We start from the raw sequence: 25,690 nt of genomic DNA, 5'->3' as shown, positions 1-25,690 counted from the left end.
TGTACCAAAGGGGAAACAGTTTTCTCCGCGTTGTTTCAGCACGAGGCACGTATCAGAACTAAGATGAAAATACGCCGGGATTTGGAAACATTGAGTAACAGGGACAGTAGTTAGAATTTGAATAACTTTACTTCCTCTCTGCATCTTTCCCATTTGTCCAGTGAACGTCCGTCTGACTCCACTTTCCTATGCCATTCACTACTAGCCTTTCTGACATCTTGCAACGTAGCAGAAATTTCGGGGGAAGGCGGACATGCGAGTTTGAAGCGGGGTGTAGGGGTCCTGCCCCACCACCTGGAGAATAGTCTGGGGAGAGGGTGGTGAGGGAGAAGAGGTAGGACTCTGGAATCAGTCCGGAGATTCCTGCTGCTTAGAGCCTCCCACGCCGCTGCTGGGCCGGGTTTCTAAAGCCCGGCGCGGACCCGCGACCGCCCCCGCCCGCCCCCGCCCGCCCCCGCCCGCCCCCTCCTCCCCGGGCCACGCCCTCCGCCCCTGACTCCGCCCACCTCCCGGGAGCTAGGGCGCCTGCGCGCGGCGGGCGGTGGCTCTCGCCCCACCCCCGCCCCCCGCCCGGCCCGAGGAAAGCCCATTGGCCGCGGCGCGGTGCCGCGTGCTGCCTCGCGCCTGCGACTGTCGCACGTGCTGCGGCCGGAAGCAGCCGTCGCAGCGATGGCGTCGTTACTGTGGGGAGGCGACGCCGGGGCCGCGGAGAGCGAGCGGCTGAACGGCCACGTAACCGCCACCGAGCCGGGGAGGGCCAGCGGGTGGGAGCTAGGGCAGCACTCCCGGAGGGAAGCGTGCTGGGGAGGGGAAGGGGGAGCCCCGGTAGCGTTTTTTAGTGGGGTGTCAGGTGGTAGAGAAGAGATGTGGCACGGATTTGGAAGAGGGCCACTGGAAGGGAGATTCTGAGAGAAACAAGATCTTGGGTTGGAAAGGGCAGAACGAAGACACCTGCGACGGGAGGGAACGCAGCTGGTGGCCCCAAGTAGACCCCGACTTTTCTGTTCTCCCAATTTGACCACTAAGTCTCAGCTAGCCTTCATCTTCATCTTCGCTACCAACACGCTTTCCTGTCTGCTTTGCTTGTCTTGTGACCCCCAAGGACCATCCCATTTAGGCCAGAGGCTTATAAAGAGGAATTTCACATGCAGGGGCAGCGGCAAGTCTCCTTCCAATTTTAGGGTAATTCATACTGGAGACCAGTCCCTCAAAGGAATCCATTTATACATAACATTGCAAAAGAAACAGTATTGGGATGGGGATCTTCCCTTTCTTCCTTCCAGTCTGTTAGGGGGCAGCACTGGGCTGCTTGATGGTTTGCTTCCTAATATTGATTGAATTTTGTATCTTTCAATAGTTTTCAAACCTCATCCACTCCCAGAAGAACCTTCTGGGTATCAATAGTGCTACCATCCCAAACATAGGTGAGTGCTGTTAAAGGAGATTGGGCTCAGTTCCTTGAAAAAGTGTTGTTTTCCTCATATCCCACCTTCAGCTCTCTTAATACTCAGGGCCCTCCACTACCTTCCCAGTCTTTTAAATACCCTCTTCTCTACTGCTTGACTCATGCACACTGTAGAGTCAGCAAGAGAAACTGGGATAATATGCTAGACGTTTCTGTGTGGCATTTATCTTTACAGTTTTTTTTTTTCTCACATCCTTTTAGATGGTTCTGTTAATAGGATCGAAGAAGATGATGAAGATGATGTAGGTAGGAAATAAACCCATTTGTGGGTATTTACTGGCATTCTGTTTCATGTAATCATGACTTCACAATGTGAATGAATAATATTTTAAGTGGAAAAGAACCATCTTTGCTTCTGTTTTCTTTATGAATAGTGAATGTCAGAAAAAACACTAACTTGGGAGTGGGGATTACCTCTTTAGAGGAGAATTGGAATAGAATATGGAGGAATGGGTTAAGAATTTTCAGCTGGCAAGGACAAAATAGGTCTGGTGGCAATGGATGTAGGCTTGCTTAAGGATAGAGTCTGGTGAAGGGCAGAGTCTAAGAAACAAAGAATTCTCAGTGCTGTGTCATTCTTTCTAGAACCTTCTTTTAGAAGAAAAATGACAGCAGGAGCAGTTGCTTGATATACAGTCACTGGAAGGAAGCAACTTGTTAGATGTTGTTCAGGAGACTTGACTTTTCCCCTGCAATATCCCCTTTTTTATCCTTGCTTTTCTAGTGGATTTGGCGGCTAATTCACTCTTAAACAAGTTAATCCGTCAGTCCTTAGTAGAATCCAGTCACCGGGTTGAAGTCTTACAAAAGGATCCCAGCTCTCCACTCTACTCAGTGAAAACATTTGAAGAGCTGCGGCTGTGAGTATTTGTGCCTTAAGTCTGGGAAAATGCCAGAAAGTGTAGTACAGAACGAACTAATCTGCTAATAATAAACCCATCAGATTCTCCTTTATGTTCTAATAATCAGCATTCAACTGAGATGTGGATGTTTTGCATGGCAATAAAATACAGCTCAAAGAGGAACACTAGGCTATCTGAGTTGTACAATGACTTGAGAACCTTTCTGATGGTAAAATTTTTAACCTTGCTGTGCTATGGGGGATAGCTAAACCAGACACAGCCACATTGCTACTCTCCATACCAGAATACAGGGCTTCCCTGGTGGCTCAGTGGTAAAGAATCCACCTGTCAATGCAGGAGACACAGGTTTAATCCTTGGGCTGGGAAGATCCCCTGGAGAAGGAATGGCAACCCACTCCAGTATTCTTGCATGGGAAATCCCATGGACAGAGTAGCCTGATGGGCTGCAGTCCAGTCCATGGGGCCGCAAAAGAGTTGGACATGGCTTAGTGACTAAACAGCAATAACAATACCAGAATACAGATAACAGGAAATTTAGTGGCCCAAATATCCCTTGAGATAAGTTACAAACTTTTATCTCTTTATCATTTGTCTCAAATGGTATGTAAATAACTTTCTCAAATTGGTTTGTATTTCCTAGGGATTTATCACTTGTCATAAGGAAATGTATTTTAACAGGGAGAGTTACTGATGTGGAGAAATCCAAAATCCTGATGACCTCTTTCTATATGGGGAGACGCTTACCTGTGATGAAAAGTTGGCTGCCAGTAATCTACCAGTTAAACACATCCAGACTGTGCATGTCACTGTAGTGGAAGTATTCCAGCCTACTTCCCTTTATTCTCTTCTGAACACCTACCTGCCTTGAGACCCCCCCAGGAAAGAGGCATTTAAAATACCAGCTCAGAAAAATGAGCTAATATTGCATCTTCTTCTCCTAGATAGAACTGATATAAGAATCACCTAAATGAAATTTTGTCTTCTCTGAAAATTGCAGTTAAAACATAGAAGTTTGTCATTGATTAAAATGAAATAAATGATAAATACCACTTAGTTTTCTGCTTATGTGGAAAGCAAAACTCTCCTGGAAAATTGTACTTCTCTCAGTTTTCCCTTTTGTTTTTCTCTTGGTTCAAGAGAGAGTTCACTTTTAGGCCCTTACTACTACTATGCTTGGTCTAAGCTAATAACATGACTTATTGCTTTAGTGCTCCAATATGTATAGGCATGATTGTATATGTTTGAGAGTTGAGATTTAGATACATTATTAATACTTTTCACACTCAGTTGCAAAGTGGCCTAATTTAGAAATGCACTTTTCATGTTTGTATTTCTGAGGCTACTGATGCATCATAGCCTTCAAGTATTTGATTTCTTTTTTTGACAGCAAGGAAGAGTTATTAAAAGGGATCTATGCAATGGGATTTAATAGACCATCCAAAATTCAAGAGATGGCTCTCCCAATGATGCTGGCACATCCGTGAGTTCCCAGGGAAATAGTGTTGCAACTTGGTTATTTTTGGTCTCGTATTCTGTTGATGCCCAGCATCTCCTCTTTCCCACAGACCCCAGAACCTCATAGCCCAGAGCCAGTCTGGAACAGGAAAGACCGCTGCTTTTGTCTTGGCAATGCTCAGCAGAGTTAATGCCTTGAAATTGTTTCCACAGGTAAGGAAAGGCTGAGAGAGATAGGTATACTTGCAGTGCCAGTGGTATTTTCGTAATGGGCAATAGTGCTGCCATGATGTGATGATATTTAGAAGAGACGTTCTTTCTTAAAATCGTCGGATTATAGGCAGCAGTATAGGGTAATGACTGAGAGCAGAGTCTACATAGTTCCACTGGTTCCAATACCAGCCTCTCTACTTACCAGCCGAAAACCTTAGGAGAGTTAGTAAATCTTTTGGAGTACATTTTCCTGTTAATAAAAATAACATCTAAAAAGGTGTGGATCACAGTTGTCCAGTTTGCCCTTGAACCCTGTCACCAAGCACGGTGCTTGCCCTGTAGAAACCACTCTTTAAACATTGAATGAATGAGTATCTGCCTCATAGGATTGTCATGCAGATTGAGTGAAATAATACACCTTTTTAGCACTATGCTCAACATAAAGTGAGCATTCAGTAGTGATGGCTCTAAGGCTTTAGCTCGCCCAGTCCCTCTTACTTAATGCAGAAGGAAACAGCCTTGGAGAGGGAGAGGTTGCCTGTGAGGTCACAGTTGTCAGAGAGTGGCTGAGCAGGGGCTGGGACTGGAGCCACAGGAGATGCAGGTTCAATCCCTGGGTCGAGAAGATCCCCTGGAGAAAGAAATGGCAATCCACTCCATGATTTTTGCCTGGGAAGTCCCATGGACAGAGGAACCTGGTGGGCTCCAGTCCATGAGGCCAAAAAGAATCATTCCCTGACTGAGCACGCCCGACATGACTGAGCAGACACGAGTGTAGTTGCTTTACAGTGTTGTGTTAGTTTCTACTGTACAGCAAAGGGAATCAGCTGCACGTGTACATGGATCCCCTCTCTTTTGGATTCCTTCCCATTTAGGTCACCACAGAGCACTGAGTTACCTGAGCTATATAGTGGGTTCGCATTAGTTATCTATTTTATACATAATATCACTATACCTCCACAAATTTAAATTGTATTTCAGAATTGCATAATGGCCCTTATGAAGCTTTCTCCTTCCCCCTTGTCTCTGTCAGTGCCTCTGCTTGGCTCCTACTTACGAACTGGCTCTGCAAACTGGCCGTGTGGTCGAACGGATGGGAAAATTCTGTGTGGGTGTTCAAGTGATGTATGCCATTCGAGGGAATCAAAGTATGTACCAGCGAGCCAGTCCTGGCTGATATATGTGTATATATATATATTTAAATCAACTATTTTATTTATTTATTTTTAGCCAACTTTTAGGAGAAGGCAATAGCAACCCATTCCAGTACTCTTGCCTGGAAAATCCCGTGGACGGAGGAGCCTGGTGGGCTGCAGTCCATGGGGTCGTGAAGAGTCGGACATGACTGAGCGACTTCCCTTTCACTTTTCACTCTCATGCATTGGAGAAGGAAATGGCAACCCACTCCAGTGTTCTTGCCTGGAGAATCCCAGGGACGTGGGGAGCCTGGTAGGCTACCGTCTATGGGGTCACACAGCGACTTAGCAGCAGCAGCAGCCAACTTTTAAATTTCATCTTTTCTTTTGCCTGAGCCCTGTGACATGTGGGATCTTAGTTCTCTGACAAGGGATCACACCTGCACTGCCTGCATTGAAGTCTTAATGACTGGACTGCCCGGGAAGTTTCCCTGGCTCATATTTTAGATCCTGACTCCACCAACAATCATGATATATTAATACCTTCTCTGCTTTCTCGCCTCTAAAATGAGGACATAATGGCATCTGATTCATAGAGTTGTTAACTGGAATTTAATGAAATGATAGAGAGAAAACACTGTGTACACCTCCAGCATGTAATAAAGATCCAGTACATGTTAGCTTATCACTCCCACAGCCGGAACAACAGCTCAGTGCTTTTGCCTGTTCTATTCTGTGAGGCTCAGTTGTTTTGTACAGAACAGCTGCTATTATTGTTTTACTTCTTCATGAAAGTGCTACATGCATGTAGCTTAAAAAAAGTCTTTAAAACACAGAAAATTCCAAGGTTAAAGTATAAGTTGTTCTTTCTCATCTTTCAAAAACCTATTTCCAAAGACAACTATGGTTTTGTTATCAAATCTGTGGGTTTTTTTGTTTTTGAGTGTTGACAAAAAAATGGGAGCATTTTTTTTCGTACTGTTCAAAAACTTAGGCATCTTAAGCATCTTTTCATGTCAGTGTGTATAGCCCCACGTCCTCCTTTTTACCAGCTGTATAATATTCCATAGCTTTTATCACGGTACCTCTTGATGGATGTTGTGGTGGTTTTCCATTTGGGGGGGTGTCTGTGGGCCTTTCACTGCTGTGTATGGTGGAGATGTTGCAGACCAGCTTTTAAATGACTGTGAGGCAGAATCGGTTACTCAGGACTGTTACCATTACTGTAAACCAAGAAACTTGGGGACTTCTCCTAAAACTCTGTAAAATAAAAAACCACAATGACCCTCAGGGCTTGTCCTTGGGAAACCAATAGAAAATGTGTTGCATGACTCAGAATTCCAGATGGTTAGAGTGGTTTCCAGCTAAAGAAGGCCTTCCAACCCTTTTCTCCCTAGTTCCCAGAGGCACAGACGTCACCAAACAGATTGTAATTGGGACTCCTGGGACTGTCCTGGATTGGTGTTTCAAGCGAAAATTAATCGATTTTACTAATATTCGTGTGTTTGTCCTGGATGAAGCTGATGTGATGATTGACACGCAGGGATTCGCAGACCAAAGCATTCGTATTCAAAGGTAACCTTCACATCCATCCTTTTCTTCCTGGATCTTCTGTCCAGATAAGGGATTTCATTTGTCCACTGCTCTTCATTGTCTTTACTGCTTATTCCCCACTTCCTTCTCCTTTAAAGCAAATTGGGTTTTCATGATTTTCAGCAGCTCAGTGAGCCTTCGATCTCCTGTAATTTCCCACTTCATCTTGTAATCTCGCTTTACTTTTGTGCTGCAGGCTTACAGGTGGAATCCGTATAGTGGGTCTGCACCAAAATTTGCCAGTAATCTTATATTTGAGCAAAATTCTAAAGAGAATTTATTAAAACCCCATAGCGCTATTGTAAAGACACGGTATCCTGGGGTCAGCAGCCTGGTGGTCTAGTCCTGACCTTGCCTGTAAGTTGTTAAGTAAATCTTGTTATTTTGCTAGGCCTCTCTCCCAGGATCACCACGGGAAAATTTCAGATTATCAGGCCTAACCTGAAACTTAACGGAATCAGAATTTCTGGGAGTGGGCCTCTCTGTATCACTTATTTTTAAAGTATTTACGGTGGTGGTGGTTTAGTTGCTAAGTCGTATCTGACTCTTGCAACCCCGTGGACTGTAGTCCACCAGGCTTCTCTGTCCATGAGATTTTCCAGGCAAGAATACTGGAGTGGGTTGCCATTTACTTCTCCAGGGGATCTTCCTGACCCAGGAATCGAACCCGGGTCTTCTGCATTGCAAGCAGATTCTTTCCCAACTGAGCTACAAAGGACTGTGTTAAATTCAAATAGGATATTGAAAGACTTATAATGAAAACCAGTAATCCCCTGCCCCCAAACCCTAGAGAACACTGTACGTTTTGGCATTAACTGTCATATCTTTAAATAACAAGCTCGCATTGCTGCTTCTCATTGTATATTGTCTCTTCCAAGGTGTCTCAGTGGTAAGAATCTGCCAGTGTAAGAGACGCAGGTCGAACCTTGGGTTGGGAAGATCCCCTGGAGAAGGAAATGGCAACCCACTCCAGTATTCCTGCCTGGGAAGTGCTATGGACAGAGGAGCCTGGCGGGCTACAGTCCATGGAGTTGCAAAGAGTTGGACATGACTGAGCAACTTAACAACAGCTGACTTCCCATTAGAGAAAGTGGGAGTTTAGTCCTATACCACCCCCCTCTCACTAGCCTGTCCCTCTGTGGCCTCTCGGTGGGTGTATCATAAGAGTTTGGTTACATTAATGGTCAGTATTAATATTATTATCACAGCACAAGTATTGTTCACTCTGGAGCATTGAATTATTATAATTATGTGGGTTTGTTGTTATTGTTTTATTTTGGCTGCACTGGGTCTTTATTGAATTTCATGGACTTTTTCTAGTTGCACTACATCAGCCCCAGAGCTTGCAGGCTCAGTAGTTGTGGCCTGTGGGTATGTGGGATCTTAGTTCCCTGACCAGGGATCGATCCCTTGTGCCTCACATTGCAAGGCAGATTCTTAACCAGTGGACCACAAGGGAGTGTCTAATTATGTTTTTTTGTGTGTAACTTTTCCCCGTAAAGTTGCCTGTTTTCCTTTTTTGGCTACTGTCGTTATGTAGGAGCCTTCAATTTTTTCCCTACCTATTTCATCAGAGGTGTCATATGTCAGTGATATCTCTAGATAGTCAAATACATCTTAAAACTCCATTGGTTTCCTTTTTTCCAGAAGATCTTCCACACACACCGTCTCTGGTTTTAGCCTGGACTGGTTGCTCTCCTGCAGTCACAGTCATGTTACAGTTTCCCCTGTCCTCATCGACAGTTTTGAGTCTCCTGTCCTGTGGGTCCTTTTTCTTGGTTTACTGAATATGCTGGAACATACAGTCCAGTGACTTCCTGCAAAAGGAGGTGTAGGAAGTCCATTTTCTAACCCCTGCATGTCTGAAAATGTTTTTATTGTGCCTGTAAATTTGATCTCTGAGTTGATTTTGCCTGGATGTGGAATCTTGTCCTAGAAAGCTTTCTCCCTATAAATTCAGAAATGGTGTTGAAAACAGAAAAATGGTTGTTGTTTTCTTTTGTTTGTTTGGTTGGTTTTTTTACTATAAGCTAATACTCTGTTTCTGGTGTTGCTACTGAAAAGTTTAGTGTCATCCTTATCCCCAGACTTTTGTCTGTGACGTTCTTTCTTCTCTAGAAGATTTTGGAATCTTTTTATCCACAGTATAATGAGACTTCTCGGCTTGGTTCAGATTTGTTTTTCTTCATTGTACTACACACATGGCACATGCTTTTCATTTCCAGAATTTGTGTCTACCAGATCTGGGGAAATTTCTTACATTACTTCTTTCCCTACAGTGACCAACTTTTTAGGAAGGCATCCCAGTCACAGCAGGGAAATACACACATGTACATATATGTCATGTGTATATAATAATATAATACAGAAGAACTAATCATGCACGTGTTATTACTTTAACATAAAAATATGTAAAATATATGTTTATTTGAAATTATATATTATTATGTACTTTTCTGTTTAAACAAACTGTCAAACTAAACTGTGGCAATAAGTAGTAATTCATAGGAGAATTACTGTTATTTAAACAAAACAACCATCAAACTAAACTGTGGCAATTAGTAGTAATTCTTAGGAGAATTAGTTAAATATGCATGAGAAAAATACAATAATGTTTGATCTCTGATGCAGCAATTTAATCTTTTAAAACATGATTGGATGCTTAAATTTTGGAGGCTGTGTTGTTGTATATTCTTTTTTTTTTTTTGACTGCATCACACAGCTTATGGGAGTTTAGTTCCCTGACTGGGGATCAATCCTGGCCCCTGGCAGTGAGAGCACAGAGTCCTACCCCCTGAACTGCCAGGGAAGTCCCTACTGTATATTCTTAAAATACAGAATTATAGAACTTTTTATGAAGAGACTGTAAATCCATTGGAACTAATTACACATACTACCTGTATTTAACGACAGAAATAGTAATGACACTTTGCTTTTGTGTCTCACAGTGCTATAGGATGCTTCTCTTCTCCAGTGTGCTTGGGAATCCTTGCAGCCTTCTCTCCTTGTATGTGGCAGTGAAACAGAATATAGGCAAATGTGAAATTCATTTTGACTTGCAGCTCTGCCATCAGTAAGCCCACACTGATTCTTTTCTTAAAAAATTTTTTTGGCGTGTAGTACACATGCTCAGTTAATGTACAACATTGCGTTACTTTCTTCAGTACAGCATAGTGAATCAGTTATACATATGACCACTCTCTTTTGGAATCTTTTTCAATATATGTCATTACAGAGTTTTGAGTAGGGTTCCCTGTGCTGTACATTAGGTCCTTATTCGTTATCTGTTCTATACACGCACGCATACATATATATATGAGAAGCCCACAGTGATCCTTGGTATGAGTCCAGTGAGATATCCTCTGAACAAAAGTGTCCAAGCATAGAATACTTAGGAGCTAGCTACAGTGGTTTTAGACCTGTAAGAATTTCCAGCTCCCGCAGAATGTTCTTCCACTGCATCTGCACACTTGTTTTAGTAGACCAAGTGTTTGTCATTCAGATCCTTTGCATCCATAAATCCATTGTCTGGGTCATCCATCCCTAAAATGTCCATCAGTTTCAAACACCCCAGAGTCTGTTAGATCTCATCATAAGTGAAACCTGTCCTCCTCAGGGAAAATGATTATAAACCACAGAGGTGACTTAAACTCGTGAAATTAAAAGATGGATTCCTTACAAATTTAGTAAAGAAATGAGAAAGTCCTCAACTTGGCTGGACTTTGGAAGCAGTTTTATTTCTAAAAAGGAAAAATAAGTCATTTTTTGCTGCGAGTTTTTTTTTCTTTTGGACTATTTATTTTGTTTTGAAGTATAGCCAGTGAACAATATTGTGGTAGTTTCAGGTGAACAGCCAAGGGACTCAGTTCAGTTTAGTCACTCAGTCATGTCCAACTCTTTGTGACCCCATGGACTGCAGCACGCCAGGCTTCATGTCTGTCACCAACTCCCAGAGCTTACTCAGACTCATGTCCATGGAGTCGGTGATGCCATCCAACCATCTCATCCTCTGTCATCGCCTTCTCCTGCCTTCAGTCTTTCCCAGCATCAGAGTCTTTTCCAGTGAATCAGTTCTTCGCATCAGGTGGTCAAAGTACGAACTGGTTGGATCTCCTTGCAGTCCAAGGGACTCTCAAAAGTCTTCTCCATCACCACAGTTCAAAAGCATCAATTCTTCAGCGCTCAGCTTTCTTTATGGTCCAACTCTCACATCCATGCATGACTCCTGGAAAAACCACAGCTTTGATTAGACAGACCTTTGTTGGCAACATAATGTCTCAGCTTTGTAATATACATGTATCCTTTCTCCTCCAAACCTCCCTCCCATCCAGGCTGCCACATGACATTGAGCAGAGTTCCATGTGCTGTACAGTAGGTCCTTGTTAGCTCCCCATTTTAAATATTTGCTGTTTTGGTTGCACCCTTTACACCAGACAGAACACCAGACAACTCGGGTGCAGTCAGTATACGGCATCTTCATTGGTTGTCAGACCGTTTTGGAGATACAGTGTGTTAATTCTGTTTTATTATAATCTCTTTCTCATCCTTATTTTGTTTCTAGAGATGGACATTGTTTTTGTCTCAAGCTTTGAAAATAGACTAACATTTTAAATCCTCTCACTGGCCAGCTGCAGTGCCTGGCATCTTGTAGACACATGTCCAGGGGCGTACTCTGCTTCCATTTCTTCACAGAAAGGAATCTTATAAGGCTTCTGCAAGTTTGACCTAACAAAGGGCCCCAAAACTTTGGTAGTGAACAGCTCAGTATGACAGGGAGGCAAATCGTATGCCTTTTTAGTAGTGTTGTGTACGAAGATGCAGACATTTAGCTGGTAAGAGCTGTTCGTGTTCTTTGGTAAGGAGTTCATAGGTTGAATGGAATCTGCCAGAATTTATATTTGCTCTGTCTGCCGCTCCTGCCGGGGGTTGAACAGAGGCTGGTTTGTGTTTGGATACGATGTCTAACAGCCTTTTGTTTTATATTTTCTGTGTTGTATAAAAACTTCATAGATGTCAAGATGTTTTTAAGATTGCAGTGTTTAGTTTTTCCTTCTTTTTGTTTAAAATACATTAAACCACAGCACTGTCCAATAGAAATACAATGCAAGCCACATGTGTAATTTAAAATTTTCTAATAGCCACATTAAAAAAAGAAACAGGTGAAATTCATGTTTTGAAAAGAATCATTTAATTTAATTTGACATATCAAAATGAGTGTCTTAACAAGTAACAGTATTTTATCGGAATAAAAATTATTAATATAACAGTCTGCATTTTTTGCATACTAAGTCTTTAAAATGCAGTGTTCTACAGAACAACCCATATTTCTTTCCCTTGGATAATTTGTATAAATTTACTTTTTGGCAGGAAATGGCCGCAGCCTTGGGGTACCAGTCCTGGGGCCGTCTTTTTTCAGATGAAAGATTGTGGTGGAGCAGATGGCCAGTGCAGATTCACCTGCAGTCTCTTGGCAGCCCCCACCCCCTGCCAGTCCTTCCTCTGGATTCTCTGGTCTCGCAGGTCTTGGAGCTCCCAGGGTTCAGAGAGTCCACTGCCTTTCCACCAGCATTTCCCTGTGTAGCACACGCGTCTTAGCTTCACCCACCTTCTCCTTCACCTTTCCATCTTGTAAAACTATATTGAAATGTCTCTTCCACCCCTGCTCTTCTTGGATTCTTCACGTTTTGTGAGTTCATATCTTCGTCCCTTTATAATCACCTGAGTATGATGTGGGACACTGAGAAGGTAGCACCTGTAGTCAGTTTCCCACAGTCAACCCGAAATCGGTCCAGCTGTGTGAAAAGCTCCTGGGGATTCAGGTCCCAGGCTTGAGATAATGTTTGGGAATCACTGAACTGTGGGAACTCTCCTGTTTCCTTTTAGCACTAAGGACTTTTCCTCTGGAGTGCTCTGTTGTCTTCTCAAAGGCAGTGATTTCTCTCTGGTCTCTTCTGTTTTTTTGAAAACTAACTTTTTAATTGATGTTGAACATATGTACAGAGAAATATCCAAATCCTAAGTGTACTCTGGGTGAATTATCACAGAGAAGCTATACTCATGGGACAGTGGATCCAATCAAGACTGAGATCTTTCTCGGTTGTGCTCCAGAAGGTGCCCTGCAGGCCCCCTCCGGTCACCAGCCGTCTCTCCTCCTCAGACTTAGCCCTGTCCTAACTGCTGACTTGTGGATTCATCTTATCTATTTTTGAACTGGGGTGTCAGTTGTCCTGTGTTCAGTGTGGGTTTAGTTTGCATTTTCCGTGCAACAACATCTTCCTCTTTTGCACCGTTTTATTTATATCCAGGTCTTCCATTCCACATAGACTTCATGTGACTGTTCTTTCCCGCTCAGTAGATAGAACACCTGCTGTTGAGTGATGAGCCTCTGTGCCCTTCATCTGCATGGAGCTCATGTGAGATGATTGCCATAAATGGCCCCTGGACTGACACCCTAGGCTCCATAAGCCATCTCTCCTAAGGAGAAGACTGGCTTGAAAACCCCCAAGCCCTCCAGATCTCTTCGCTGACCTTCACTCTGGAGCCCCGTGTTCAGTTTATGCATTTGCCCAAACCCTGGGTGGGAAGGAGGGGCTGACACGTGGCCCTCTGCAGCAGGTGTAGTTTTTGTGTCCACAGCGCCCTTCACGATGACCCTGGAGTGGGAGCAGGGGCGTCGGGGGACAGCTGATGGCCGTGGGCGTCCAGTGCTGGAAGCTGCCCCCTTGGTGTGGGACAGGCCTGGCAGTTGGGTGATGCCCTTTTCCCTTCTCTCTCCCAGAGCTTTACCCTCCGAGTGCCAGATGCTCTTGTTTTCAGCGACCTTTGAAGACTCTGTGTTGCAGTTTGCTGAGCGAATCATTCCTGACCCCAATGTTATTAAGTTACGAAAAGAGGAGCTGACCCTGAACAACATCCAACAGTACTATGTGTTGTGCGGGAACAGGAAGGACAAGTACCAGGCACTCTGCAACATTTACGGCGGCATCACCATAGGCCAGGCCATCATCTTCTGCCAGGTAACTCCAATGGGACTCGCCTTCCTCGTGCCCAGACTTCCACGCAGATGGGGGCAGAGACAGTCAGATGAGTGAGCGCCAGGGAGCCGGGCGCTGTGTTCCACACTGCTTATTCATGATGTCGTTCAATTTTCAGAGCAACTTTGAAGAGAGATTACTTGTATTTTATGGGTGACACTGAAGTGATGAAATAGGACTTCAAAATGACATGAAACAGAGGGCATCCTCCTTTTATGTTTATTTAAAAAATTTTTTTTTGGCTATGCCATGCAACTTGCAGGATCTCAGTTCCCTGACCAGGGATTGAACCTGGACCATGGCAGTAAAAGTCCAGAATCCTAACCGCTGGAATTAGGATTAGGGCCTCCAGGGAACTCCACAGGCAGCCTTCTTTTAGAGGGACTGCTTCTAACATGTCCCCATTCAGGTTGGTGTTTACTGTGGCATTTTCACAGATACCCTTTATCAGGTTAAGAATGTTCTCTTCGTTTCCAAACTTACTATGAGCAAGGCAGCAACTCAGTTACTCACTGTTGATAGCCCCTTATTTTTCTTTTCATATTTACTTTTTCTCTCTGACATTGATCGTGTTCCTATTCTGGATTGTATTTTTTCACCACCACATGAACACTGTCAGCTCCCTGAAAGCAAAGTCTGTTCCATATGCCTCCACGCCCCAATCCTGGAAGAGCCCAGCCCAGCAGTGGATGGCCTTGGAAACACACCTGTAGAGTAAAGGAAAGTGCAGCCCTGCCACAGACAAGCCCTGTAACCCTGGACAGATCACTTAATGGTTTTACGCTTTAGGTTAATTTTTTAGTTTTTCCAAATGAGCTTAGACCCCTGCTTTATCAGATCATTATGAAAGTGGATGAGCATGATGTAAGTAAAGGTTTTTGCAAGGTGCCTGGCACACACGACAACGTAATCATTGTTGTTGTTGTTCAGTCACTAAGTAGGAGTCTTTGCAGACCCGTGGACTGTAGCCTGCCAGGCTCCTTTATGCATGAAATTTCTCAGGCAAGAATAGTGGAATGGATTGCCATTTTTTCTCCAGGGCTCTTTCTGACCAATGCAGCAGACCCACATCTCCTGCTCTCTTGCATTGACAGGTGGATCCTTTACCACTGAGCCCATCATCGTTAGGTTACCTCATTTTGTCATCCAACCACCACAAGAGGTGGATGGAGCATTTTATTCTCTGTTTCAGGGCTGAGAAGCAGAGCTCTGACAGGTTGAGAGGGTGTGCCCCCTAGAGGCCCGGGGGCAGAAGAACTCCCTGCCACATTCACAGGTCTCTCTAGGCCTGAAAGGAAGGGGGAGCAAAACCCCTCTGCAACCCCCGTACCCCCAGCTCCCATGCCCTGCAGACATGAGCGCTGCACACACAGTGAGGCTGCTTCAACTCGGGTGTGGTGCTGGGCTTTGATTTTCCTGCAGACTCGTCGAAATGCTAAATGGTTGACTGTGGAGATGATGCAGGATGGCCACCAGGTGTCTCTGCTGAGCGGAGAGCTGACTGTGGATCAGCGAGCTTCCATAATCCAGAGGTTTCGGGATGGGAAGGAGAAAGTCCTTATAACCACCAACGTCTGTGCTCGAGGTGTGTATGTGTGTATTTAAAATCAAGTTTATTGAGGTTATCATTTACATGTGATAAAATTCACTCTTTTTAAGGATGTGGTTCAGTGAGTTTTGACAAACATATGTAGTCATGTACCCATCACTGTAATCAAAATGCAGAACAATTCCATCTCCCCTCAAAACTTCGCTGTGCTTATTTGCAATCAGTCTCTGAAACTAATGGCCCCTGACCACTGCTGAACCAGATCTCTGCCTCTGTATTGTTGTCTCTTCCAGAATGCATGTAAGTTAAATCACGCAGTTGGTAGCCTGTGTCTGATATGTTCCTCTTGACATCATACTTTGGAATTCATCAGTGTTGTTACATGTATCAATAGGTCATTTCTTTTTATTGCTGAGTAGTATTCCATTGTGGAGACCGCAGTGGCACCCCACTCCAGTACTCTTGCCTGGAAAATTCCATGGATGGAGGAGCCTGGCAGGCTGCAGTCCATGGGGTCCCTGAGGGTCAGACACGACTGAGCAACTTCACTTTCACTTTTCACTTTCACACATTGGAGAAGGAAATGACAACCCACTCCAGTGTTCTTGCCTGGAGAATCCCAGGTACGGGGGAGCCTGGTGGGCTGCCGTCTATGGGGTCACACAGAGTCCGACACAACTGAAGCGACTTAGCAGCAGCATATTCCATTGAATGGGTGTACCGCAATTAGTTCATCCATTCACCCGTTGATGGGCATTTGGATTGCTTACAGCTCAGGGCTATTTTGACTGAAGCTGTAATAAGCATTCAGGTATAGGGCTCACGCAGACATACATTTTCTTTTCTCTTGGGTAAATACCTAGGAGTAAGATTTCTCAGTCATAGGGTCAATGTATATTTAGCTTTAGAGGAAACTGCAGGACTGTTTTCCAGAGTAGCCCTGCCATTTTGCATTTCTACCAGCAGTACAGAAGGGTTCTAGTTGTTCTCCATCCCTGTCAGTAATTGGTATTAACACTTCTTCATCTTAACTTTTCCAGTAGATGTGTGTGGTGTCTTGTGTTTTTTACTTGTGTTCCCTAATGACTAATGATATTGGTCATCTCTGAGGTGTTTTTAATTTTAAAACTGTTGACTGTTGGGAAAAAATCTTTTTTTTTTCAAGCAAAGGGTCTTCCTACTTTCCTCACTTCCCCGTTGTATCCTTGCCTATACCACATACTCAGACCCTGTTTCCTGGTTTATTACTGGTTCACCCAACAGAACTGAGGACCTGCCAGGAGGGCTGTGCCTGGCATTTTAGAAGAGCAGCCTGAAAAAGGGCCTTCCCTTCGGGAGCACACCACTTCCTGACCCTCTAGACCGGCGCTGTACAATAGTAATGCTTACACTGATAGAAATCTCCTATTCTCTGCTGTCCAAGCCATAGATGGTAGCTTTTGAGCACTGGGAGTGTGGCTAGTGTAGCTGAGGAACTGGATTTTTAATGTGAATTATTTAAGTAGCCTCGTGCGGCTAATGGTTACCATACTGTACAGCACAACTGCCGAAGCCCAGAGGAAAGGGGGCATAGATGGCTTCAGAGTCAAAGCACAGTACGGGGAGGGCAAGGGGCGAGCCAGACAGCTTGATAGTGGTGGGCGTGGGGGCCCCAGGCCAGCCCAGAAGTCTTCCTGGAAACGTTAGGTGTGAGAGGCACGGATGGGAGGGGGAGCCCTCGGGAGCCTTGAGATGTCTGTGCTTCATCCTGAGCAGTTCGGGCAGCCGGGTTCTACACAGGTGCTCTGGACATCACTGTGGCAACCGTGGTGAGGGTAGAGGAGTAGGATGTGAGGGACTGGGGAGCCAGCCCAGAAATTATGATAATAGTTGAGGCCATGGGTAAAACGGATGAGAACAGCGACTGTGGAGTGGGGCAGAGCTGGGGCCCCGATGGAGAAGAGAACCTGCAGGGGACTTAGCACAGCGGGAGCAAGAGGGAGCACTTTGGCTCGGTCAGAGCCCCCACCCCCGCCACACACACACACACACACACACTTTGTACATAGTTAGACTTCTGTAGAGTTCACTTCTACTGATACTCTTACCTAGCATCATAGGCATGCTGCTGCTGCTGCTGCTGAGTCGCTTCAGTCGTGTCCGACTGTGTGACCCCATAGATGGCAGCCCACCAGGCTCCGCCGTCCCTGGGATTCTCCAGGCAAGAACACTGGAGTGGGTTGCCATTCCCTTCTCCAATGCATGAAAGTGAAAAGTGAAAGTGAAGTCGCTCAGTTGTGTCCGAGTCTTCTCGACCCCATGGACTGAAGCCTCCCAGGCTCCTCCGTCCATGGGATTTTCCAGGCAAGAGTACTGGAGTGGGTTGCCATTTACTTACAAACAAATATATGTCAAAGCAAGCTTGATTCTAGACTGTGTCTGTGAAATGAAAATTCCCTTAGCAAATGTTCTTGGATAGCTGGGTCCTGAGGTGGGAGCTGCAGGGCCCTGTGCTGTCCTTCCTCTTCCAGGGATTGATGTGAAGCAGGTCACGATCGTTGTGAACTTTGACCTCCCTCTGAACCAAGCAGAGGAGCCGGACTACGAGACCTACCTCCACCGCATCGGGCGCACGGGCCGCTTTGGGAAAAAAGGCCTGGCCTTCAACATGATCGAGGTGGATAAGCTGCCTCTACTGATGAAGATCCAGGACCACTTCAGTGAGTGGCACCCTTCACAGTCAGAACTGTGGACCTGCCCACATTGACAATGACCGTGTGTCGTGGGCCTCAAGCTCGGGGTTCGTGATATAATAGGATGGGGGCGGGAGCCAGACAGTAGGAGGTATCCACTTCTCAGTGTCAGAGCCCTAACCTGAGACAGGGGTAGAGAAGGGCCTGAAAACCAAGTGGAATTATTATGAGCTCAGATTTCTATTTCATTGCTCATTCTGGGATCTGAAGCAGACGTCACATCCATAAAGAACCACTGTAAATAATGAGAGCTTGTAAGATTATACTGTGTCCCCAGCTTCCTTTTTTGTCTACATTTTCCTCTTCCCTGTTGTCCCAGCGACCAACTTGGGCAATCCTAAATCCTGAATCTTGCTGCTTTCCTCCAGCCCTCCTTCCCCTCATCTAAACAAGACAGGCTCAGATAACCTGCTGGGAAGATGGCTGGGGAGCAGGGAAAGAGGAACCCTTGCAGGACTCCGAATTTTATCTTTCACCTTTGGGACAGTGGTACTTACACTCTGTGGGAAGCAAAGTATACTGTCCCTGGGGGAGTGCACAGAGGCACAGACGTGGAATTTGAAATACAATTTTAAAAAGTTTGCTTACTAACTGTGGAGTTCGGGGAAGTTGGTTAAGCACTCCTGTGTTAGGATAACAGAGCAGGGGTGGGTGTGGAGAGAGACCCGTTAAGATTGCCGTTGCTGTGGTGATCAGTGCTCCCTGTTGCCATCCAGCAGCGTCCCCCCATGCATGTACGCACCCACTTCAGTCCCCATGAACTCAGCCGGGCCCCTTCCCAGACTCCCCTCACTGCACTCTGGCCTTTTTTTCTGCCCCAGCGTATATAGACATGTATGTTCTCTTGTCTGGTGCATTTGATGCTGTTGTGGTTGGTGTGAATTGGTTATTTGGACACCTGCCCGTCCTCACCTAATCTAGAGAACGTTCCTATCTTGAGGATTTCCATATGAGGTGTCACTGTCTTCAGAAATGTAGTTGGGTGGAATGAAATTTAATTTGGGCCCTGGGATAAGACTGTTCCATTCTCTTTTGCTCTTTTAGACAGCAGTATTAAGCAACTCGACCCTGAAGACATGGATGAAATTGAAAAGATTGAATATTGAAGAAATAACTTTATCATTTAGGTGTATTTTGGTTTATGAGAGAATGTAGGTTTTGAAGGTAATTTTTTATGTTGAGCCTTTTTCAACATGAAGCTGTTATGTATGGCAAAATAAATGTCATGGTAGCCTTAGTTTTAAGACCTGAACTGAGCTTTTTGAACCAAATTGATGTGAAGCAGTTGATTCTTTTGAATAAAAAACTGAGATAATTTCTTACTCCAGTCTCTTCACAGATAAACATCTTTGCAGGGCTGCTGGGATGTTGTGGGATTTAGTTCATGGCACCTGAGTTGGTCGTGCCGCCTGTGAACAGCTCAGGACGCCACAAGATGGCAGTAGAACGTCACTGTTTTGGCATTTGAGTGGTTGACAAGCGCTGCGCCTCCCGCCCCAGGGTCTCGACCCGCCCCCACCCCCTACCTGCACATACCCCCACACACAGACACACACTCTTCCCTGTGAGTACAGGGTAAAACCTTTACAAACCAAAACAGTTTGAAAGAACATTTTGCTTTTTTTTTAGCGTTTCAACTGACAGAGAATTTCAAAATATTTTTCTATTTTAGTTCTTAATATCTTCAAATGAGAGAAGATTTAATCCGTCCTCAGTTATTTTATAGTCTATGAAAATGTGGTTTTATTATAGGCATTTCTTTAAGACAGGCAATGGGGGTTGGGGGGACCCAGTTTCCTTATTAAAGAGGTGACGTTTCAGGGAGCTGTCAGGTGGATGTGAGAATCCTAGACATTTTCCTACAAGTCCCGATGAGATGCTTCTCATTTTTCACATTTACTTTTAGAAAAATGAAACAGTGAGCTTGAGTAAACAGGGTGGCGGTGGGGAATCAGCACTCTCCCAGAAAGCCCGAGCAGGCTTTGCAATCTGCGGCCAGTCAGGCTGTAGTTCTGTCCCACCAGGCGGCCACCAGCGCCCTTGGGGAATGTGCCTGTCATCCCAGGTTGGAGGGTGGTTCCCAGCTTATCTCTTCTGGTATTCCACATGCATGTCACCTGCCAATGTTTTATTCCTGTGGGCAGGGCTCAGACATAGATGAAAATCATCCAACATCCTCATCCTCCAACAGATATCTGTTGTGCATCCTGTAGGCTACACACCAAGGAGGAGAGTGAGTAAGCTGTGCCAGTCATTGCCGAATTCAGAGCCTCACGGCTGAGACTCCGGATAAGCCCAGCTTTGTTTTAATAATGGTCTTTGCTTAAATAAGGGGCACAAAGGAGGGACCCCCAGCACCATGGGGACCAACTTCCCAGAGGAGAAGACACTGCATTTCCTTTTACCGAGAGGCTATGGGTTGCAAGATGCCTCCTGTCAGGTACTTAGTACCACCTTGCTGTCACCTAACAGGTCCAGATTCAATTCGTCACCAGAATTACCTGGAGAACTTCAGAGAAAAATACAGATTTCTTCCCCATACTGTACACAGAAATCCAGACTCTCTTAGGGTAGAGCGCAGAAACACAGTTACCTGTCGTAGCTGAGAACAGGTAAAGCCACAGATCCTTAAGACCACTGTGTTAGGGAGGAGATGCCAAGGCAAAGACATGTCCCAGGGACAGAATCTATAACACTTGGAGCTTCTGCTTCTGAAGGTCCACGCGTGGTCTCCTTGTACGTGTCTGCCTTCCTCTCTGGGCCAAATCAGCTTGTCCACTGGGTACCCAGCCCCCAGCGCCTACTATGCACTCAGTGAATACTTGTTCTGTTGTGTAAATATTCTCTTGCCATTTCTTCATTCACTAACGTCCTTCCCTGATGTTTGCCATCTTAGTTTTGAACCCCCCAGTCCTTTGGCACAAGATAAATAACCATAGGAAGTGTATCAGGATCGCTAGACCTCTCACTATTTGAGAATTGAGTTGGACTTTGCATCACAGTCAGCTGAGCATTGGGGGTCTCTTAAACAAGACTACCCCTTCCTCTTCCGGACTCAATCTCTAATGGAGTCTCTACCTGTTACCCTGGCAAACGCCTTCCATTTGGCAGCTGTTCCCACGGGGTTTGCACATAGTGTGCATCCTTCTCCTCCCCCTCTGCCCCTTTCCGCACTTTCCTTTGTCTCGCCTCCGAGGAGGAAGAAAGCCATCCCCGTTCTGTGTACATCTCAGCTGTCTGCACACTGACTGTCCAGTTTGGCAAGTCAACATTCCCAAGGCTTGTCTCGTGGGGAGCAGCACCCTGCTCAGAACTGCCAGCAGTCTCCATGTCCTCGTGCCTGGCCGGGCCAGATCGTCTCTCTCCGTGGATGCCTGCCTGAGAGAAAGAGTCCATAGAGAAGCTAGGAATGGCCAGATGATTCCAGCGCATCTGGGAGCTGGGTTAATCAGCTGTGTATTACTTGGCACCAGATACTAAACCAGACCCATTCGGTTTATCTTGGCCAGCTTCAGACCGTGAGCATATTGAAATTCCCGATTACGTACAGCAGGGCTATGATTTCCAGTGGGAGCTGTGAGTGAACACCTCGCCGAGGGGGCACAGGTCCTGGACGTTAGGTGCTGGATCAGAGGCAACCATGAATGACAGGAAAGGCGAATGCACGGGTCCTGGTCTGGTAGGAGGTCTGACAGCCCTTCCCAGGAGATGTGATGGCTTTTGCCCTTGAGAAAGCATTGATGCTCCCAGCAGAGCTCGGGCCCCGGGAGAACTCTGGCCACCTCCACACATGTTGTCAATGGTGGAAAGTCTGGAGGATTGCTGGGGAGATGAGTGGTACTTTTCCAGACAAGACCCTGGGAGAGGAGCCAGTGTCCAGCCTCAGTTCTGCTTTTGGTTCCCTGAGAGGCTCAGCCTCCTTCCCGTTGACCCAGGGTTGGGGGGTGGGAGTGGGGCAGGTCAGCTAGAGGACCCAGATTTAGACAGCCCAACTGCAGGCAGGGATGCTGCAGTGGGGTCCAGGGCAAGGGGCTCCCCGTGGGCCTGCTCGCCTTCACCCTCTGAGCTTGGGGCCCTTCCCACTGCCAAACAGAGCCCTGCAGGCTGGTCCAGAGGCCACAGTAGTTTCCCCAGGAACAACAAGAGTTGGATCCTCTTAGCTCCTCGCCCTACTCCACCCTCCACCACCTTCAGGGAGTCAGCTTGTATACTGAAGACCCTCATGACATGGTAACCCGAAGACCAAGAAAAACCCCAGCCTTGCGCCATGCAGTAGGGAGCACCAGCTCTCAGTCTGGGGAGGAACTCCTACAGAACTCACCCCAGCGTCTTTCTATGTTTTCTCCTCAACAGCTGAGAGAAGACTTGGGACTCCCACTCCTCCCTTCCCTCCGCTGACTCCTCCTCCCCCATGGTGCTGCTCCCTCCTCGGGCCGACATTCTCCTTTCTGTTCTCCTGAGCTCTCTAAGGAGGGATGGGGCAGCCGGACCACTGTCAGAGACACTGCCCTCTTTTCTCCATTTCCCTTCCTGCTTCGTGTCTCAGTGGGCTCGGGCTGCTGTGACAGAATGCCATATAGAGTGACCCAAGTCAGAAAGGGGAAGACACATATCATATATTAACGCTCATACAGGGAATCTAGAAGGATGACATGATCCTATGTGCCGGGCAGCAAAGGAGATACAGACAGGAAGAACAGACCGTGGAACTCAGTGGGAGGAGCGGGTGGGATGATTTGAGAGACTAGCATTCAAACACGTACATTACCATATGTAAAACAGATAGCCAGTAGGAGTTTGATGTGTGAGGTAGGGCGTCCAAAGCCAGTGTTCTTTGACAACCTGGAGGGATGGGGTGGGGAGGGAGATGGGTTCAGGAGGGAGGGGACACATATATATCTATGGTCAATTAAGTTGCTGTCTGACAAAAACCATCACAATGTTGTAATTATCCTCCAATTAAATAAAAGAATTTTTTTAAAAACACGCTATTAAAACACACACACACACATAGACTGGGGGGCTTAAACAACAGAAATGTATTTCCTTAAATTTCTGGAGGCCGGGAAATTTGAGATCAAGGTCCAGCTGGGTCGGCTTCTGGTGAAGTGCAGACTGGCCTGCCTTCTCACGGTGTCCTCACGTGGCCGAGGGCAAGGGACGTGCCTTCTACCTGGCGTCTCTAATCCCACCGTCCCACCATGGGGGCCCCCTTCACTACCCGATTACCTCCCCAAAGCCTCACCTGCAAATACCACCACATGGTGAGGCAGAGGCAGTTAAAGTTTCAACATGTGAATTCGGGGTGGAGCACTGTAGGCTTTCCTGGTGGCTCAGATGGTGAAGAATCTGCCTCCCATTCACGAGACCCGGGTTCAATCTCTAGGTCAGGAAGATCCCCTGGAGGAGAAAGTGACCACCCACTCCAGTATTCTTGCCTGGAAAATTCCATGGACAGAGGAGCCTGGTGGGCTACAGTCCACGGAGTCACAAAAAGTCGGACACGACTGAGTGACGGACACATAGAGAAGCACCATTATCTCTTTTTGATGTGGTCTTCCACCCCGCCTTTAAACATGAAACTTTTGAACTCTTCTCACAAAATACAGGAAACACACATGAAAGAGGATGATTCCTGGTTAAGAGACGCACTCGTGTGTCCTGCAAACCCAGGGCAGAGTTCCACCACTCATGTAGGGCTGCCAGCCCTCCCTCTCCGCTCGTCAACCTTGTACTGGTGCTGAGCTGAGACTCAACCAGAAGCGCTAGGGTAATGAGAAAGATGGAAAAGATGGCCTTTCCCATCTGGTATTCAGAACAACTGGAAGAATTTTCTTCCAGTTTATAGATCTCAAAGTCTTTAGTTTCAGGACCTCCCTGGCTGTCTGGTGGTTAAGGCTCCACTGAGCTTCCATTGCAGGGGGCAGAAGTTTCATCCCTGGTCAGGGAACTAAGATCCTACATGCTGCACAGCATGACCAAAACAAAGAAAGAAAAAAAAAAAAACTTTAGTTTTTAGGGAGAAGCATAGGCTACTATCTGTTGCACTTTAGGGATTCATTTCTTTCTAATAATTTTTTTTTCTATACAATAGAATAGCCGTGGGTTTCTACATTCCCATTTCTACTATACATTTGACATGAAAGGGGATCATCTCTTATTTTATGTTGGTTTTCCTTTTGTTAGGAAGGTGATATGGTCTCACTCAGTCCCTTAGTTTGTGATTTGTGACTTGGAATCTCAGTGGAAGGAAGCAATTGACAAGGGAGCCCCGCTTTGTGTGAGGGTTGGAGGTGTGTTTCTGCACAGCAGCCTTGAGTGTGGCTGAGAAGGCAGAGCCTAATCAGGCTGCTCTGAGAGGTGGTGAGCTCCCCACTTGAGGGAATATTCAATCATTCAGAAGCATCCATTATACTTATCCGCAATGGACACTGTATTCTGGTTCTTGAATTAGCTGGGAGTCAGAAATAAAGTGATCTCTGAGACTCCACCCACTTAAAAATGTTAAGCTTCCATGACCCCACACAGACCTACACACACACACACACACACACACACACACACAGGAGAGTATGAGCCATGGGAGCTTTGTACAGAGGAAGATTGTTTCCCACAAGCAAAAAGAAAATGGACTGGCTAACTTTTCCTTTTAAAATGTATTTACTTATTTGGCTGCACCGGCTCTTAGTTGTGGCACACAAGATCTTTAGTTGCTACACATGGGATCTAGTTCCCCGACCAGGGGTTGAACCTGGGCCCCCTGAGCATTGGGAGAATGGAGTCTTAGTCTCTGGATCACCAGGGAAGTCCCTGGAGTGAATAACTCTTACCTGCCTTAATTATCAGATTTGCCAACTTCCCTGTGTAACCATTATACCTATTTTCATCAGTTTATGCAGAATGTGGATGATTTTTATTTAATATTTACATTATAAAAGCAAACGGAGGAGGAAATGGCAACCCACTCCAGTATTCTTGCCTGGAGAATTCCATGGACAGAGGAGCCTGGCAGTCTGCAATCCATGGGGTTGAAAGAGTGACTAACACAATAAAAGCAATAAAACAGCAAACAAAAGTGATGGGGATAATTTTCAAAATTATTATAACACTTACTGTCTGTAAATGGTCCTTTTCCTCTTAATACGACTGTGGTTGATTGTAGTGCATAGATGGTATTGTGTCCTTTTATTTGAAACATTTATTGGAAGGACTGATGTTGAAGATGAAACTCCAATACTTTGGTCACTTGATGCGAAGAGCTAACTCATTTGAAAAGATCCTGATGCTAAGAAAGATTGAGGGCAGGAGGAGAAGGGGACGACAGGGGATGAGATGGTTGGATGGCATCACCGACTCAATGGACATGGGTTTGGGTGAACTCCAGGAGTTGGTAATGGACAGGGAGGCCTGGCGTGCTGTAGTTCATGGGGTCACAAGGAGTCAGACATGACTGAGCAACTGAACTGAACTGATTTGAAACATTAAAGTGTTTTTTTCATGTTACTACATAGTCTTTTGAATTATTATAACACTGATTGATCAGATTATCCTCTCAGGTGAATATAACACAATGCATATTACTATCCTGGTTGAACATTTATGTGGTTGTCCAGTTTTTCAACATTATAAATAATGCCAAGAATTCCCTGG

General features: G+C 45.6%; 1 protein-coding gene across 1 annotated transcript; it reads left to right on the top strand.

Moving 5' to 3' along the window:
* The first annotated feature begins 598 nt into the window (after positions 1–598).
* Positions 599–19,328, top strand: DDX25 (DEAD-box helicase 25). The gene is made up of 12 exons (XM_055415917.2): positions 599–732; positions 1,358–1,424; positions 1,667–1,711; positions 2,190–2,325; positions 3,716–3,808; positions 3,894–3,996; positions 5,030–5,144; positions 6,530–6,707; positions 13,504–13,741; positions 15,182–15,344; positions 17,819–18,007; positions 19,085–19,328. Exons 1-12 carry the CDS (start codon positions 670–672, stop codon positions 19,144–19,146), a joined length of 1,452 nt encoding a protein of 483 aa, XP_055271892.2. The 5' UTR covers positions 599–669; the 3' UTR covers positions 19,147–19,328.
* The last annotated feature ends 6,362 nt before the right edge of the window (positions 19,329–25,690 follow it).

This window comes from Moschus berezovskii, chromosome 25 (assembly GCF_049115385.1).
Source record: "Moschus berezovskii isolate FMDL1 chromosome 25, NW_MosBer_1.0, whole genome shotgun sequence".
Taxonomy (NCBI): domain Eukaryota; kingdom Metazoa; phylum Chordata; class Mammalia; order Artiodactyla; family Moschidae; genus Moschus; species Moschus berezovskii.
Note: the sequence above shows the minus strand (reverse complement) of the source record. Positions and strands in the feature narration are given on the sequence as shown.